Genomic DNA, 19789 nt, shown 5'->3' with positions numbered 1-19789 from the left:
GATAAATATCAACAGTCAACTATATGAATTAGTTTTATTGGACTACCAACCCTTTTCTGGTTGGAAAATAAACTGTCTGCTTGAAATGGCATCCTACACCTCAGTTTTGCTGCAACCAGTCCTCTTGATCATTTGATGCTCAGACTTCAGAGTAACCCTTAATTTTGATGGATGGAATAATTTAGGGCCCTTTAAAATGGCCTTTACCATGCTGCATTGCAGATAAAATGTTATAGCAGGCCTTCCTTTGCAAATAAATTTGGGATCATATAGGTTTCGTAGCACTACTCTGATGATATCGACCACTGTATTAAGTAACCATTCTGTAATCATTCAATGAGACTTTCTTAATGCAGGCCGAGTGACAGAAGCACCAACAAAATCTGAGGTGGTCTTAAACTTTATCAATGGACTCTGACTTTCTCATATTTTAATTTTTTGTTTGTTTTGTTTTTGTTTTTGCTTTTGATTTAGATCGATCTTGGAGTAAATGGAGAATTTGGACCAATTATATCACATGATATGGGGGAGATTATATGCTCTGTGCCCTCTCTAAAGGATGTTACACTATATCAAGCTGCCTTGCACAGTGACTTCTATGCAGTTCTTGCTAAAGAAGGAAACAAGTCCAAGGTGAGTGAAAAAACACATTGTAATGCCGTAGTCTAGCCTAAGGGGGCGCTTTGTCAAGACGCAGAACATCAATCGCTTGAAAATTTGAAAAATCACTGTGATTACAGTTGTAGAAAAAAAATTAAGTTGGGTCAGGAATTTAAAAGTTAAAAACTAAAATGTGTATTGTTTTTGTCATTCTGTCACTTTGCATCCTCCCAGTAAGATTTACACGAGAATGTTGCAAAATTTTCTCACAACAAAATACAAAATTGTAGTGGGAGAGGGGGGGGGGGTAAACCTTCCCCCTTCAGTTGCCAAACTTCTTTAAATATCCCACCCACCTCCTCCCCCCCCCCCCCATTCCTGCCATGACAAGATATTGCTGCCCCTGAATGTTTGATTTAGGGATAAACCATAATAAACTTGAGTATTGAATGGGAAATGCACATAGGGAGTCAATACATGCAAAGTGTTCAAATAATTTAAAGCCTATCAGAAAAGGTTTTTATTGCCAAGTCTTGAATTATATTTAGTGTTCACTTAACTTCTTTCTGATTTTACGTTCATGACATGTTGCATTAACCTCAATTAAAAATTTCTGCATCATGTCAGGGTTTCTTTTTACTATTTAGTTTTGACTATACAACCGTCTGTAGTGTATATTGGATTCCGGACCAAAGTTTGTGAAGTCAAAGAATCAATTTGGAGAATGTTCTAAAGTAATATGAATCAAATATGACATTTATTTTTAAAATTGCCACTCACAGGCCAACAGCTTTTGTGGCTAAAATCACAGTGCACATACCTGCTTAAATGTAAATAAAAATATGGCTGATGATGATGATATCTAATTGAAAAGGGAATTGAGATGAAAATAAGAGATGAACTTGCATTTTAAGAATGCTATTCAATTTGTCGACAAACTTGATTTCCTGGTACATCATAGTTATTTACATTTAAAGCGACTACCTATATTCTTTATTTCTGATATTACTGTTTTTCTTTCCTAATCACTGTCTGAGTCGCTGCTACTGTCACTGATTTTCGCTGCTCTGATGTCGTATTCGATGTCCTGCATCCTGCTAAATTTGCTTGATAGTCCTTGGTAGCGGCACCCTATGTACATGTAGCACGGTGTTTCCTTCTAAGCACATGAGCAGTTCTTCTTGCACCCTTCAGTACATCCGCATGATATAGCCTTCTTCATTGAAACGGGCCAGGCTTGATGGGTACCCTGAACAGGATGCACGTGCTGATCATCCAGATTCCACCCAAAAAATTCTGTCCAGGGTGGGGTTTTAGGCTTGGCAATGTGTGCTCTCTTATTCATCATCGTTGCAAGGGCATGCAGCTCTCTTTACATGAAGAAAAAATGCGTCTCCTGTTTGGGGGGGGGAGGAGCCTTAGGAGAGTATAGATCTGTTGTTCAAAAACTTGTATGCTCTGAGATTGCCCAGATCAGACTCCTTGAAGTCATCACTTGCTGAGGTGTTAATATATGTTGTGATGGCCCTAATACCTCCTTGATTAGTTCTCTGGATATAACGTCAGTGATGGCCCTTGCCTTGGGGTTCTCACCAAGTCAACAATCTCTAGTTCTCCATCACTAGCAATGATCTGTGTCATACGCAGAAGAGCAGCTACTTCATCACTCTTCCCTGATTTAGCTCTTGTGGGCCCAGACTTCTTTTGTTTCTTGTTTTGTGTGTGGAACGTGTTCAGCTTCATAATACTTGTCTTCTTCTGAAGACTGGACAGTGGTTGAGACAGTGCCTCCACGCCTATTTGTTTAACACTGCTCATGTTGTCCTAAACTGTGCAATCAGCTCATTGCCCAGTTGACACATTTATCAGGGATGTTGTAGTTGCTCTGGATGGATTCGTCTTGACTACTACCATTACCTTGATGACCATCTCTGTGTCCCTTGTTACTCGACATACACCAGATTCATTGTTAGGGCTGGGTGAAAGAAGATGCAGCATCGATATTTACTGTGCAGAGACAGATGTGATGGGTTTTAATTGTTTAAACCCTTTTTATCCATGCGGCGGGGTTAGGTGTAATTCCGTCATGACCGCTTTCTTCTTTACTTGGCATCTGCATTTGTCTGTTCAAGAAGCATGTCAGGAGAAACACAATTGTGCTTGCCATCTGCTCTCCTTGCAACAAATGCACCCGCCATAAGTGCTTCATGTACATCAGGGGCTGTTTTAGGAAGATTTTTCATCTCATCAAGATAGAGAGGCAGAGACTGCTTGCCCATATTTGTAATGCCCTGCTGCTTTGAGGTAAGGTATCATTCAATATGATTCACAGACTTGTCCTACCCAGTCAGCTTCTCGCTGGTAGTAGTTAAATCTATGCTGAACATCAGGAAGGTGGACCAGAAGATTGCTGTTGGTTGATCAACCATTGATTCTGGGAAAAGTTCCTGAAGGGCTGATAACTGTTCATGGGAATTCTGAAGCATTTGCAACTTTTCAGTGGCAGTGATGTCTTTTTCATAGTGCATTTTCAAGACAGATTCCACCTCAGGCTTCCAGTGATCTGTTTCTCTGTCTGCTGCCCATCATGTCTAGAATGCTTCCTAGTAGAGGCGCCACATAGTTTCGCTCAGGATTCTGAGGGCATGTATGGCCTGGTAGTAGTCGGCTTTATCACCAAACATCTTCTTGGCAGCCCCTTCCTGGCACAGACCAGCTGCAACAAGAAAATCTTCTGCACCTGCCGCCCTAAAGATTTGCAAACTGCTTTCATGTAGTTGTGAGCTCGATGAAAGCCACCCAGCAGTAAGACCACATTGCTGAACTCACTACGATGCTTGTCTCTGATGGCTACAGCGAGCTCATATGTAGCCTGATCTCCAGTTATAATTGTGTATTTGTTACCACGTGCATGTGATGTCCTGACAAGTCAAATCATCATTTCCTTTAGTACAGTAGGGTCAGTTGGAGAAGATGGGATCAGAGGAAGATAGCCAATGATTCTAGCCTGTCTATGTGGATGGAGGTCAGCACGGAATGAGGAAAAGCCCGGAAGTCCTGCTTCTAAAACTCTAGGAGCATCCACCAGTTGCGAAGTTGTGATCATTCTACCGAAGCGCCACATAAGCAGAACGTCCTCAGTCTGCATGGCCATCTGAAGAGTGAGTGAGTCTGGAACCATATTGTATGCAGATGTGAATGAAATCTCAGTTGAATTTTTCTCACACATCTTTCTTACACTTCACAATCTGCTCTAAGAATCTTTGATGCTTGCAGGAGTGTATGGTGTTTTCCGTCGATATCATCTCCTTCTAGGCGCCTCAGTTTTTTCAGTGCGTCACCAAGTGGTAATGTGGAAGCACATATAAATCCTGAACCTTTGGTTTGATTGAGAACCAAAATATGTGACCCATAGTATTCATGTAATTTATGTTTCAAGATGGTCGCCCGGTATTTATCTCCTTTATCGACACCAAGCTCCTCAAGAATGTCTCGGTACCTGACGCGGATGATTCTATGAGGAATGTGGACAGACCAGGAGGTGGAAAAGAGGAGCTTCCAGCTCATCTACAACATCATAAGGGTTTAACTTTTGACCGACCAGAATGCGAAGAGCTTTAAATTTGTTCATATATGTTGTTACACACGTAACTGGATGAAGAATAGGCTTATCACAGATTCTTGTTGGCATATGATGCATTTTGTGTAGTCAGTGCTCATATCTTTGGAAGAATAGCAGGCACATGCTTCATGGACATGGCACTATCTGCCACACGTTTTCTTGGCTGGTTACTCATCTTGGTGTAGGAACCTATAATATAGAGGGGTGTATCATTTGAATAATAGTTGCACTGTATTTATATTTCATATATACCTAACTTTGAAATGTTACTTTACATTAGCAGGCAAACTTTCACTCTTTCTTGTAATTCTTGTAAGATCTTAAAAGACAGACCCAGGAATTCTGAAATTCATCTAGTATGAGGTTGCTGTGGTCAATGTCACCCTCTTATACCTATATCAATTATAAAACAACATTGAGATGGGGGTAATAGGTATATTAGTATTGGATTAGCAGGAGCATTGGATGTAACAAACATGTAAAGTCATCACAAAAGGTTGCAAATCCGATTTAAGTGTTGTGATCCAAAACACAAGATGGAACAAAATTTATGCTACATTATATTAAGGTTTATTCTAATCTACAAGTGTTAAAGTGGAACTAGTATAAGAAACTATATATTTATTGGTTCACTTTCTCTTATATTTACATCAGGTAATGTTTTAATACAGAGTCCTTGAGAAGAATCTTCAGGATTACTCCATAGTGATGCCAGATGATTACATATGGAAATTCTGTAATAAGCTGCTAGATAATATTTTATCAATAATCCAAAAGTTTGCTAAGAGTAAAAATATTCTGATTTGAGTTAGCAAAACTTACTACATCCTCAAACCTGCAACTGAAATTCCTACCTCATACCAAAAGGTTCAAGCTGGTTAGGAAGTTTCTGACAGTTTCTTCATCATTCTATTAGTTGAAATGTACTTGTAATGTTTGATTTCCTGTCTCTCTGATGTTGCTAACAACTCTGTTTAGTCATTCATAGAAAAAGGGAAGAATGCAATTAATCATTCACGTTTCAGTTGCAAACTTGACACATACGGTATGCGGCAATGATGACTCATATTAAATGTATTATCAGGGAACTAAACTGCATATTGTCCAAAATGAACTTTGTTATGCTATAACTTTTTTTACATGAAAAGCAAAACATCTGTAATTTTCAGATCATATTCAACTAATATTACATACCTGCCAACCCTTACAAATAATCCGGAATATTCTGTTTTTCTGGATTAGTCATTTATAGAACTTCATTAAAATATTTGTAGATCCAGACAGGATTCTATGTTTTATTTGACCATGTCATACAAAAACCAAGATTCTACAATTACCTTACACAATTTGTATTAATTACAAATCAGAATTACTAATTTTTGGGTGAATTTATGATTGCCCCTGCCACTTGTGTCTCCCCCATCGCCCAGCCCAACCGTTCACTGTCCCTTCAATCATTAAGAAAAAGGATAGAATGCAATTAGATGATGCACGTTTCAGTTGCAAGGGCAAACCTGACAGATATGCGGCAATGACGACGCACGTTAAACGTATCATCAAGGAACTGGTCTGTGCATATTGTCCAAAATGAACTTTACTACGCTATACATTTTTTTACATATCAATTTACAAATCAATGAACCTGTAATTTTCAGATCGTATTCAACTAATATAAGGAAGGTTTTCTATATATTTTTAATTCTTCAGTTTCAAAAGTGATTGAAATATGGAGAAATAACTCCACCAGGTGTAAATGGGTACCTGATATTATTCAGCAATAGTTACTTTGGCAGCTCGGCTACGACCAGGGTAATATGCGTAAAGCACCATGAGCGTCAGAGCTTGGCGGATACTGGTGCTATATAATTATCCTATTATTTATTATTATTATTATTATGTAAAATAAATTCAATCATCATGAATGTGGTATCATCTTGTAGATAATTTAATTTTCTTTCATTGATACCACATGCATGGTAAAATGATGTTCTGTTACAAAATTATCTTCTAATTACTGGGGGGGGGGGGGGGCTTTAGAAGCCAATGTTTTATCTCTTTATTTGAAAAATGAGATTTCCATATGTTTTGTACACAAATCACAGAAGCCCCCCCCCCCCTCGACATTTTACGCGATAATTTTTTAACGCAAGAAAATCTTGCACTGAAATTTGTGACTTTTTTCTCTCGAGTCTTGCGCATCTTCTGAAAGAATTTTTTTGAAAGTCAAACCTACCATTATGAAGTCACGTGTCATTTTGTCTTTGCATGTCAGCCCGAAAATCGCTCATTTTTGTGATTTGTGTACAAAACATATGGAAATCTCATTTTTCAAATAAAGAGATAAAACATTGGTTATTTGGTCTTGTTTATAGTTTAGGTGTTTATTTTTGGATCCAAGTAGTTGAATTATAGTTGGAAATAAAATAAAACAATAAAAACAATGAACTACATATGTTAAAAAAAACAAAGAAATACATAAAAAATTATCAAAACAATAGATAACATAAGGAATAACCCTGGTTTTTCAATTTTTTGTGTTGTATTATTATTCCAAATGGTCTAAAATATATATGTAGTGAGAAAGAATGCTTAAAATATGAATAATGTCTGATTTATGGGCAAAAATGTGAATTTTATGACCTTATTTGCATAAATTACCATAAATATGCTAATGAGTGAATTTTTCAAAAAATTAAAATTACCATAGTATTCTATACGCTTCACTTGACATGTATGCAAATTTTCGCGACGATCGGGCGTTTCACGGCCGAGATCATAGGGGGGGGGGCCTTAGAAGCCCCCCCCCCCCCCCCCGGGCTACGCAGTTTCAAAATAGCCCGGGCTAAATAGGGTTAAACCTATTTCAGTCGTTCAATTTCTGTACAGATCAAGACTCTCTGCCTTCATGATGTTGAGTGCCTCACACCAGCCTCATCACATGATGACAGCTAGTAAACAAAAGTTATATAAAGAGAAACATACATGTTGATCTAGAAGTATATGTAAATTAATGAAATTGAAAATCTATTTGGCAAATTAACGTAACCTTCATATTGTAGTTATGTCTCAGCGTCCTGTGTTTGTTTTTGTTCATAAATATTTTGGATGGATGCAATTACTCAGATGAATACGCAGTAGTTACATGTACTACGGCTATAATAGTAAAACCTAGTCCTATAAATCTTTTTTGATGCATTTTCTGCGCCCACTACCCTGAACTAACCGATTTCTGAACTTAACCCAGCACTAAAATCTATAATAAACCGTAAGACTAAACCTAAGCTCAAAGCCTATTTGCAGCTCTCATGCGGATCCTATATATATTTGTGACTTAATAAAGCCCAGAACATTTGTCAACTGAGCTTAGCCATACACATACATGTATATTGGAGCACCCAGTTATATTTGCAGTCATTCAATAAATACATGTATTCTGGTAATGTACTTTAATGAATCACTGTTTGTATCACTATGTAGTGAGAAAATGCACTATGGCTGTGTTTGTCGTTCCTCCTGTTGTTTTAACGCATGCCCATCAACAATTTTTCTGTGCTTTCCATCCTGTACTAACCAAATTCTTAACTTGATCCCTGCACCAAAAAGTATTCCTATCACTAAACCTTTGCTCAAACCTATTTGCAGCCCTTATCCAAATCCTATATTTGCATTTGTCACCCAAGCATAGCCATACACATACATGTATATCAGAGCACCCAGTTATATTTGCAGTAATTCAATGAAAACGTGTACTCTGGTAATGTACTTGTATGAATCACTGTTTGTATACATGTAGGTCCACACTGTCAGGCTTGATGATGTTAGGTGTCCAACATCAGCCTCTTCACATTACCTAGTAGATGCTTTGTGTTCCATGCCAAACCTGACTGACCTGACTCTACTGACACTATTTGGAAAGGAGTTCAAGGATGAGTTATATTCTACACTGAATGCAAAGGCGTCAACCTTACAGGTATGTATGTGTGTTTGTACTCTTTATCCATGCCATGATGAATTCAGGCACACATGCAGCAGTGGAGATGAGTTTAAGGAGTTTTTATGCCTCAGTTACGAAGTAGCCGGAGGCATTATGTTTTAGGGTTGTCTGTCCGTCCGTCTGTACGTCTGTACATACGTCTGTACGTACGTACTTCCCGTTCTTGTGATCGCGTTATCTGAAGAACCGGTTCATGGATTTCTGCCAAACTTTGGTCATGTATGTATCTTACAGAGCGGATGAACTGATTAGATTTTGGGGTCACGAGGTCAAAGGTCACAGGGCTCATTATGTATGCAAAAACAGCTCATGATCGCATTATCTCAAGAACCGACTGATGGATTCCTGCCAAACTTAGGTCATGTATATTACTTGCAGAGTTGATGAACTGATTAGATTTTGGGGTCACGAGGTCAAAGGTCAAAGGTCACAGGGCTTATTTTGTATGCAAAAACAGCTCAAGATCGCGTTATCTGAAGAACCGATTAATGGATTCCTGCCAAACTTTGGTCATGTATGTATCTTGCAGAGCCAATGAACTGATAAGATTTTGGGGTCACGAGGTCAAAGGTCAAAGGTCACAGGGCTCATTATGTATGCAAAAACAGCTCGTGATCGCGTTATCTCAAGAACTGATCGATGGATTCCTGCCAAATTAGGTCATGTATGTTACTTGCAGAGCCGATGAACTGATTAGATTTTGGGGTCACATGGTCAATGGTCAAAGGCCACAGCGCACATTATGTATGCAAACACAGCTCGTGATCGCGTTATCTCAAGAGCCGATTGATGGATTCCTGCCAAAATTAGGTCATGTATGTTACTTGCAGAGCCAATGAACTGAGTAGATTCTTCGTTCATAAGGTCAAAGGTCATGGGCTCATTATGTATGCAAAAATAGCTTGTGAACGCATTCTCATTAGAACTGACAGATGGTTACTATTTAACTCAGGACATCTTGCAGAGCCAATGAACTGAGTAGATTTTAGGGTCATGAGGTCAAAGATCAAAGGGTCATATATGTATATGAGAAATTGCTTGTAATCACGATATTCTGAGAACCTGTTAATGAATTACAATTGAACTTGAATTCGAAAAATTTCTTCTGTTTTGGTTTGTAAAATTGCTCTATGACGGAGGCATCATTTTCGACTGCGCGCAGTCGAATTCCATCTAGTTGTTTTTTTTTGGGGGGGGAGAGTGTTGTGTATACGCAATAATACAATTTCAGTATAAACAGATCACTGAAGTACTCTAAAGACTAATAGATACAAATAGTTCAAATCAATTCATAAGGTTTGAATAATGTCATCATGGGTCTGAGAGTATACGTCAGATTGAATAGTCACTAAACAAGGATGGAGATCTTGATCACAGTGTACTTATTTTAAGCACAGATTTTGTTTTGGGCATGTGCATGATCAGGGAGGATGGGGTGTCAGCATAAAGTTCTGTTGAAAATATTGACCAGTTCAATCAACATAGCTTTTTTGTATGTGTGTGTATGTGGTGGGGAGGGGTGGGGGGGCATATAGGAGTTGTCAACATAACAAGGATACTAAGTCTATATGCCAGAGAGAGTACTGACCTGGTATGTACATGTATGTTAAAGTATGTCAGCCAGACTGGAATGGAGGGAAACTACATGAATCTTTATCACCAATCATGCTCATATATTTCTTTTCAGGATTCTTTTCCTCAAATCAGTAATGGAAATTTCAGGTTCAATGGAGTTCCCCAAACGGATTTTGATTCATTCCTGCAGTCACTCAATGACTTAAGACGGTAAGTGAACTATTAAACAAAATAAATTACAAATTAATTTTATTGCTATACAACTTACTCCTAGATCCTAATCAAATGATTGGTTAAGCACGGTCATATGTGATTCCTTTACTGTGAATATCACATGTTTTTCCATGAAAAAGCATGCTATAGTTTCTAGTACTATTTAACGATCTTTCCACAGCAGGGCATGTAGAGTTTAATATGCTTTATATACTGTGTGTGGATTAATACATGTATATCACTGTGCATTGATGCTTGTAGAGGTAAGATTCAAGATTCAAGATTCAAGATTTTATTGTCCATAATATAATACAGAAATTTGTTTTCCATTGGTATAACATGTAATACATAAACATGTGCTGAAAACCAGAAGGGCGTCAAGACTCTATAAGAAAAAGTCTATGAGCAGGTACGGTCCTCCGGCTTTCAGCACAAAACATGACAAGACAGTTATATGACTTATACATAGCAAGAATTTTAAATACAATTCTGAATCACATCATGAATAAATTCAGGTATGAATATAGATGTGAAGATGAAAGTAGAATAGGAGCAGCATCACAATCGAAATATGAGCAGTAAGTGCCCCTATCCCTGTGTGCGCGCTAAATTAAGCCTATTAAATTTGGGTTTATTTAACAGCGATAATTACTAAGAACAATCTTGAGAGTCTCTTTAAATCAAATAACAAGGATCTAGGATATTTTTCGTATAAAAAAAATGGTGGATGTTTTATTCGTTCATTACAGGATCTATCTGCTCTTGTTGAGGCCGGTTAGGCACCTATCCTATTCAGCCTGACGGCTGTGAACAATATATACAAGTGTCCCCAATAAACATATGTTTTAGTTTTCTTGGGTTGTATTCTGTGCAATATTCTTTATTACGTCTGCTACATTCAAAAAGTGAAAATTATGTTAATTATCATAAATTGAGGTTGCATGGAATGGGACTAATTGTAGGTGTTGGTGCAGATTTATCTCTAAACTGTACAAATAGCCAGCTTTACATAGAAATTCTCGCTATCGCCAATATGCCCAAAATGCACAGATGAAGCCTCTCTGAAGTAACTTTGAGCCAATGTACATAGGTACGTCTCTGAAAGCTACATCTAGGTTCTTTATTTTTGGTGACGGCAGCAATGACAAACAAGAGAAAGATCCTCCAAATCTTATCGATGTCTAGATTAAAACAATGGAAGGACCTTCTTGAAACTTCAAGAAAATGACAGGCTTAACTTTAGAATATCCCACCAGAATGGAGTATGTCCATTGGTCATCTAAAAAGTCAACGAACCCTTTAATGTAGTCACATCCTTTAATATTTCAGACAAGGTTTCACTCTTGCCAATGAACATAACCAACGAAAGGTGACATTATTATTTCTATGCTTGTACTTGCTCTTTCCAATCACACTTCCAAATATGTACCAGTATTTGTATTAAGCGCTATATAAAAATTAAATATTATTATTATTATTAAATATGTTAATTTTAGTATGTGTAAAATATTTGCATACGTTTTTAAGTAATGATCCACTCTTGAAATTGTTGAGAATCGTGATAAATCACTGTGAGTGCTGTCAGAAAATAAAGTACACACACATAATCACCGCTGGCGTGCACAGCACAGCCGTGCGAACTAGACAGGAAGTGACTTGGTCACCAACATATCCAGAGTGCATTTAAAACGAGGCCTGAATGTAACATGCTGGTATTTGTAATATATTGGTGATATCGAGAATTAATCAAAGATTTTTCTTATTTATCTTTGCTTTAACAGGAAACATTTTTAACTACCCAATAAACAAAACACTTAAAAGTAACCTCTTGTGGGAGTGTATTTTAAGTGATTTTAAAGTATGGTACCTTTTGAACTAGATTTAAACGTTATCGACACGTGCCTTCATTTAAACAAAAAGGGTACTCCTGTTAATGTTTTCATCTAACCTAAAAACCACCAATTTATGACGCGACTGGATTAAAGTGATTCCACTTACCTCTGTAAATCAAGTGTTTATGACTATATAACCACTTGACCAAGCAGCAAGTTTTTTGTCCGTTAACCGATGGTGATAAATAAGTAATTATTTGGTCTTGTAAGCATCTTTATCGATTGGTTTCACAGGTTATCCAAGGTTGATGGTAATAATCACGTTACTTACACCGGCTAATCGTCTTATTGTTCTGTCCGTGAGTCTCTGGTTATATTAAATTATTAATTCTGAGGTGTCTTACACACCTCTTTAAATGGTTTCAAAGTTGCCACAAGTTCCGCGGTGATGATCTCGTGACTCAAACGGATTATTAATCTAAGCTGGGAATCCGTGATTGTTAGGTGTGAAAAATTAATAATTATTAGGTGTCTTAAAACACCTTTTTTAAATGGTAGTCAAAGTTGCCATTACTTTCTTGGTGATGATCACGTGGCTCAAACTGATTACTAATCTAAGCTGTGAATCCGTGATATTTAGGTGTGAAAAATAAGTAAATATTAGGTGTCTTAAAACACCATTTTAAATGGTTTCAAAGTTACTATAACTTTCTTGGTGATGATCACGTGGCTAAAACTGATTACTAATCTAAGCTGTGAATCCGTGATATTTAGGTGTGAAAAATAAGTAAATATTAGGTGTCTTAAAACACCTTTTTAAATGGTTTCAAAGTTACTATAACTTTCTTGGTGATAATCACGTGGCTAAAACTGATTACTAATCTAGAGTGTGAATCCGTGATATTTAGGTGTGAAAAATTAGTAATTAGTAGGTGTCTTAAAACACCTTTTTAAATGGTTTCAAAGTTACCATAACTTTCTTGGTGATGATCACGTGACTCAAACTGATTACTAATCTAAGCTGTGAATCTGTGATATTTAGGTGTGAAATATTAGTACTTATTAGGTGTCTTAAAACAACTTTTTAAATGGTAGTCAAAGTTGCCACAAGTTCCGCAGTGATGATCTCGTGACTCAAACGGATTATTAATCTAAGCTGGGAATCCGTGATTTTTAGGTGTGAAAAATTAATAATTATTAGGTGTCTTAAAACACCTTTTTAAATGGTTTCAAAGTTACCATAACTTTCTTGGTGATGATCACCTGGCTAAAACTGATTACTAATATAAGCTGTGAATCCGTGATATTTAGGTGTGAAAAATAAGTAAATATTAGGTGTCTTAAAACACCTATTTAAATGGTAGTCAAAGTTTTCAGCAGTTCTGCGGTGATGGTCTCGTGACTTAAACGGATTATTAATCTAAAAATTTTGATTACCGGTAATTAAATTATGTAAGTCTACTTATTACCAATGCCTTTGCATTGGAAATACAGACGTACCAGTATTGAAGTGTTGTTGCCGTTCAACTGGCTGGAAGTTTTACCAAATGGTTCTAATGGCACAGCTAGACCAGTTGAAATCTAACTGGTCTGGATCAACTGGATCATTTAGCCCATTTCAATTTCTAGCGTTGTCAGTTGGCTTTAACTGGTTCATCAACTGGACCAGTGGCAACTAGCTTTCTCTTCTGGGATGTTTGCACCCCCCCCCCCTCCCCCCACCTCCTCTAATCCCAAACTGCTTCCGGCGCGCCTGGACGTAATTATGGAAGATCCAAAATACGATGTTCAAAAACGGGATGAGAACGTCATTATTTTGGTTCATTTCTGGTGTAACTTTTGCGTAATTATTGGGTTGAACGCGGGTTACAGTAACACATTCCCTCTTCGACGTAAATTTAAATTTCACGTGAATGAAGAACATGATTCATCTCAAGTCAGCCTCGTAATATTCACGTGAATTTCACGCAGATATTTCGACTAAAACTATCACTAACGCTTCACGTGTTTCTGTGACGCGATAATTTAGTTTATGAAGATGTAATTTCATAACCCAACAAACACGGGAGTATTAGGTTTACAAACAATGGTCTCCAAGGTATTGTATTGTATTGGTTTATTGAGATAAAAATCATCGGACATGCAGCTAAAAGCTGGAATTGTTCAATTTACAGAGTAAAAAAGTACATGGCATAACATTGCATTGATAACACATTAAAATATATAGAGCACTTAACAAATATTGTGTATATTTAAACAGGATTTACAGTTTCATTGATGATATAAAATTGTCATTCGTTTGACATGAGATAGAAAATTGATAATTAACAATTTACAGGTTCATTGCAACAGTGATACGAGGTGGGATAACATTTAGATGTTTATACAGATAAAATACGATAAAAGATAAGATGTTAAAGCTAAGTTTCAATATTGGTTAAACAAGGTGATGTTCCTGAATTAAGCGAAATTGGCAAATTAATATTACATCAGAAAGTATAAAGTGAAGAAACCTTGAATGAATTAAATATAGTGATAATAAAGATGTAATGTTGACATCGACAAAGATAAATATTAACAAGGTGATGGTCCTGAATTCAGCGAAATTGGCAAATTAATATTACATCAGAGAGTATAAAGTGAAGAAACCTTGAATTAATTAAATATAGTTATGATAAAAATGTAATGTTGAAATCGACAAAGATAAATATTAACAAGTAAAAAGGCTATTTCACATTGATTGAAACATTCTCAAGTTCTGTTATTAATTGATATTGCACATAGAAGAAGAGATACAAAAGTAGCAATCAGTAGATGAAAATGCATGTGGGAAAATAATCAAATACATTGTTTTGTTTACTCGATCTTTGTTAGTTTTAGTTCAAAGATTCAAGGTGAATTAAGCAGTCTAACAATAGTGGGTATCGTGGAGGAATAATACCGGGTAGTCCGACAGAGGGGGGTGTTGAGAAGATGTGAAGAGCGTAGGCGACGAGAGGACATATCACTACGTAAGGGAGGGAGAAGATCACGGTGCCGGGGAGATTTCAACAGACTACGAGCAAAGGAATCCAGTAGTTGTTCATGACGCTCAGACATACGACAGATGGAGAGGTGCTCTAGAGCATGATCGTAAGAGACATACTGGTCCTTCATAATGATGCGGCAGACACGTTTCTGGATTTTCTCAATATCATTGTACTGATTTGCAGTGATGCTTGGAGACCAAAGGGGAGATGAATACTCCAAAAGAGGACGTATGTAGGATGAGTAGATGTTGACTAGGTCACAACTTGGGACGGATGCCTTTCGAAGACGACTTATCATAAATACTCGCTTTCCCGCTCTTGATACCATATCACCAACTTGTTTGTCCCACTTGAGATTGGATTGTAAGTGCACGCCCAGTATTTTCTGGGATTCCGTTGTTTTCAGAGGCTCATCATTGAGACGCAAACAAGGAGTGTTGATGGGACGTTTCGTGAAGTTGACAGACATGGCATTGCTCTTGGTGGTATTGAATTTCATGTCATTGTCTTTACTCCAATTTTCTAATTCGTCAAGATGGTCCTGTAGTTTCGGTGGTGCCGATGTCCTGCGAATCTCGAGAAGGCTTAGGCTGTCAACATATTTCCAATGATGCTCGATATCATGTGCGGCATCATTCACCAGAGCTAGGAACATCAACGGGCCTAGCTTTGTTCCCTGCGGAACTCCGCACGTCAAATGCCTTTCCTCGGAGATACAAGAGCCAACTCTAACAGCCTGGGTGCGATCAGTTAAGAAGCTGGTCGCGGTCTGAAGAACTGCTTCATTGACACCATACGTGAAGAGTTTGTGAATCACTATATTGTGGTTGACACGATCGAAGGCTTTAGAAAAATCTATCGTGCAAAGGGACGCACAGTAGCCAGGCCTATCTAAGCCCTTGAGGATTGTATCCACTAGGCTCACCAAGTAGTGGGTTATTAAACTGCCTTTAATGTTGCCAAACTGACGATGGTCAAGATGGGGTGTGAGGTCTCTCATCAGATACAGTGAAATGAAACCTTCAAACACTCATGAAAATATCGGAGTTATCGATATGGGTCTCAAATCGGAACAGCTTCTAACTGGGTAGGTTTTAGGTACCGGTGTTACAGCGCAACATTTCCAACGCGATGGGAAAGAACACGACTTCAGAATGGAATTGAAGATGGCAGATAACGGAGCAGAGATCTCTAGGGCGAATTCTCTGATCAGTCGAACCGGAGTATCTTCAGGATGGATAGCTTTAGATGGATTTAGCTTCTTCAGCGCTTGAAAGACTCTGAAGCGCTGAATGTCGGGTGGTGGTCTTCTGGTAGGTAGGTAGGCCGGGCTAGTCGTGGTATCAAGGGCAGGTAGTTCAGAGCATATACCTGCAAAGAAGTCGTTGATATGATTTGCCTGCTGAGAATGGCACATGCCGAAGTCATCTGGAAAACTGTAGGAAATACGTTTACTCAAACTAGCAAGAGAGCGTATTTGACGGTGCGACGAGCCAGGATTTGAGTTCTTCATCGCTGCAATCTTTGAGCGATAAAACGTAGACTTCAGTTTCACAATTGCGCGCTGAATTTGGTTGCGGATACTCCTAAAAGAAGCCAAGTCACCCCTTTCAAAGGCTCGTTGTCTCTTCTGGATGTCAGTTTTTATCTTGTCATTGATCCACGTGTTTCTGTGACGCGATAATTTAGTTTATGAAGATGTAATTTCATAACCCAACAAACACGGGAGTATTTGGTTTACAAACCATGGTCTCCAAGGTAGGGATAATCACGTTATTATAATGGTGATATTGCAGTGACAATTGCGGGATTTAGTGTACGTGTGTTTTAAGTGACCTAGTGCAATAAACGTATTAACACATTTACGTAAATGTCAGGTGTTTGAAGAACGGAACTCTCCTCAAGTCGATACCTTGATATTGACGTGATTTTCACGTGATTTTGTTTATTGGGTAGCATAACAATTTCAGAATACCACCTCATGCAGGCCTCCGGTGCCTAGGCCCTGTAACATTGAAAGTTACCATTAATATTATCCCAAATCTTGCTTGTACATGTATCTCCTTCAATAAATTGAAACAAAATAAATAATAGCAACTTACCACTGCCTTTATGTTACAAGTAAATACAATGATTAATAAGAAAAAAATAATTTCAGCAAACACTGAAAATACAACAGATTTTTACAATTGATTGGATTGTTAGTCACTGCATATATGTTACAGGGCCAATATCCTATCCCCTAAACCTATATTTCATCTTCTTTCCTCAAAATCAATTCAGGGAGGATGCGGTTGACCTGGAAGACTTGGCAAATCACCTCTTAGGTCTATGATAAGGATGACCTATGATGCACATCACAGCCATCAGAATACCTTCGAGAGCCACACAATGGCAGTGTACAACCATCCAGATCGCACAGCTTGATTATATGCTTCTCGATCGTATAGACCTATCTCCAAGAGGGTTGTACGACACTTGCTACTGTGACAGTTGTTCCGCGTCGGTTTCCTACACTTAGCAAAACTCCAACTTCAACCTCGGACTTAAAGGGATCATTTAACAATGTTAAATCTGAGATACACGGCCCTACGTGTTATCAGTGTCTGTGATATGGTGTAATATTGAAGCCCTAAAAAAATCGCGCTTCAAAATGATCAAGAAGTTCCTCAAAAAAGTAAAAATCTTTGAGTGACCGGTTTTACCATACTCGTTTTCCCCAATAGACTGTAGTGTTATGAAAACCGTTCAGCAAACGGTTTTCAAAATTTGTAATTCCAATCATTAATATCTTGATAATCAGAAAGACGATCGGCTTGTAAAATTCATGGAGTTCCTGACTGACCTAAAGGTTTATAATTATCATTGCAGCATGAGCTAAATCAAGGGTTATTTCTTAAGGATCTAAGACAAAGTTACCGAATCGCTTTAAACATATTACTGTTAAGATAAATTTATAGTATATAACACTAGTACTGAAACAGCAAATTCAATGTACTTTGTATCACAACATAGCAACGTTATATTCATACACATTAAATATATCATATTATGTGTACCTAACCGTAAACATTATTACCTGAACTCAAAGTAAAGTGCAACCCTAACCCTATATATTTCATAAAGTAAAGCCTGGATCATAGGATCAAATGTTGACCCTCCATGGCATCTTTTGTGACAAGCATTTTTCCCCCTCTTCCACAGGATTCCCTTATTAGACAACAGCATACATTCATCTAAAAATACGCAACATAATCTATAATCATGCAAAATTCCACATTGACATCACTTGGTCAAACTAATTTTTAAAATTGTACCTAAGCAAAATTCCATCAGATACCGCAGGCAAATCCTTTTATATGGCAGATGATGACCGTTAAACGTAAACACAATATTAAAAAAAAGATTTACTAAAACTTTTTTTTCGTGAATTTCTTTTCTCTTAGATTTGTTTTAGCAATACAGTGTGGAAGTGGAATTGCATTACGAGGACCCTCTTGCCATTAAAAGTTTTAAAATGTCAAACACAACTCAAAAATGTAATTTCCACTTTTTATGGAAGAGCCCCCAGAATGAATATTGACTATGAGGTTGATTTGTATTGTGATTGTAATTAAAGTATTAATAGTACCATGTTGTACTCAATGTTATGCATTCTGTTCAGGTTCACAGGAGTTGATTATACACAGTTGGGCCCCGAAAGTTTACATGCACCTGGAAGAAACTCATTTTACTCAGATTTTCTCAACTGCACTCATTCCTATCAGGATTCACTTGTCTCAGAGTGATTAGTGATGTATATACTATATATATTAAACAGACACCATATTTGTTTATCTTCCTGAAGTGAAAAGTTGGCAGGAATGAGTGAAGTTGTGATGTTTTGGGCCCAATTTTACATGTATGTAGATCTATAATTCTGGGATTATTCCAGTACTTCATAATGTTTTTCTTTTTTCTTTGTCTTCTTCCATTCTTTGCCTTCTTCCAAGTTGTGTGTGCCTTATGCTTGGTATATAATATAAACAGAGATAGAATGTGTTTATCTTCCTGAAGTAAAAAGTTGACAGGAATGAGTGAAATTGCGATAATGTATATCTGGCCCAACTCTACAATTAAGGAATTATTCCAGTACTTGATAATGTTTTTGTTTTTTCTTCATTTTCTTCAATTTTAAGTATCACTAGATGTGTACCAAGTTGTGTTGCATTATGCTTTGTATATACTATAAATAGAGACAAAATTTGTCTATCTTCTTGAAGTGAAAAGTTGGCAGGAATGAGTGAAGTTGTGATAATGTATATCTGGTATCTGGTATCTGGTATGTATGTACATACCACAATTCAATGATTATTCCAGTACTTAATAGTGTTGTTGTTTTTTCTTCTTCCATTTAATTAACCATCAGGCCTCTGAGTAGATATGTACCAAGTTTAGTGTGCCTTATGTTGAATGCCTGCATATATGAACAAAGTGGTCATGTGATTTGATATTAGCCTTGATGCCAAGAGCTACTTGTATAGGAGGGAAATATGCATTGAAACCCTGAACTCTGTGACATGTTGAATTTGTCAAAATCACCATTTTTCAATACAAACTAGCATACCAGTGTGTGTTTACTGTACAACATACTTCTCATCAGTGTATAAATCAATATCAAGAAGAAAATCTGATCACTGTAGTCCAAATCATATGACCATCATATGACCTTATGGTTTGTAAGTGTACAGCCTTGTATTTATGATATGCAAAGGATTCCAAATTAACTGAAATTGAAATGTTATTACATCTGAAATATGTTCATAACAAACATTTTTGTGCAAACCATGTTTATGTGTACAGAGTACAAAGATTAAATTATTTGTTGCATTTCTTATTCCAAGTCTGAATTTATGAATTATTCGTAAGGTTTTAATCCAGAGAG

The 19789-nt window shown here is 37.3% G+C and overlaps 1 protein-coding gene across 2 annotated transcripts in view; it reads left to right on the top strand.

The window, feature by feature from the left end:
• Positions 1 to 17490, top strand: part of LOC105441716 — a 33125-nt gene extending 15635 nt beyond the window's left edge. The window contains exons 5-8 of one of the 2 annotated variants that reach the window (XM_030978021.1): positions 475 to 633; positions 8016 to 8192; positions 9904 to 10001; positions 17149 to 17490. In XM_030978021.1, coding sequence (XP_030833881.1) covers positions 475 to 633; positions 8016 to 8192; positions 9904 to 10001; positions 17149 to 17200 — 486 coding nt within the window. In that variant the 3' untranslated portion in view covers positions 17201 to 17490. Of the gene's footprint in view, positions 1 to 474; positions 634 to 3555; positions 4145 to 8015; positions 8193 to 9903; positions 10002 to 17148 lie in introns of those variants that run through there. The other variant, XM_030978022.1, reaches the window with a different exon arrangement.
• The last annotated feature ends 2299 nt before the right edge of the window (positions 17491 to 19789 follow it).

The sequence above is a fragment of the Strongylocentrotus purpuratus genome, unplaced genomic scaffold (assembly GCF_000002235.5).
Source record: "Strongylocentrotus purpuratus isolate Spur 01 unplaced genomic scaffold, Spur_5.0 spur5_scaffold_1, whole genome shotgun sequence".
In the NCBI taxonomy this organism is placed as follows: Eukaryota; Metazoa; Echinodermata; class Echinoidea; order Camarodonta; family Strongylocentrotidae; genus Strongylocentrotus; species Strongylocentrotus purpuratus.
The sequence above is the reverse complement of the archived record's forward strand: the minus strand, read 5'-3'. Positions and strand labels throughout refer to the sequence as shown.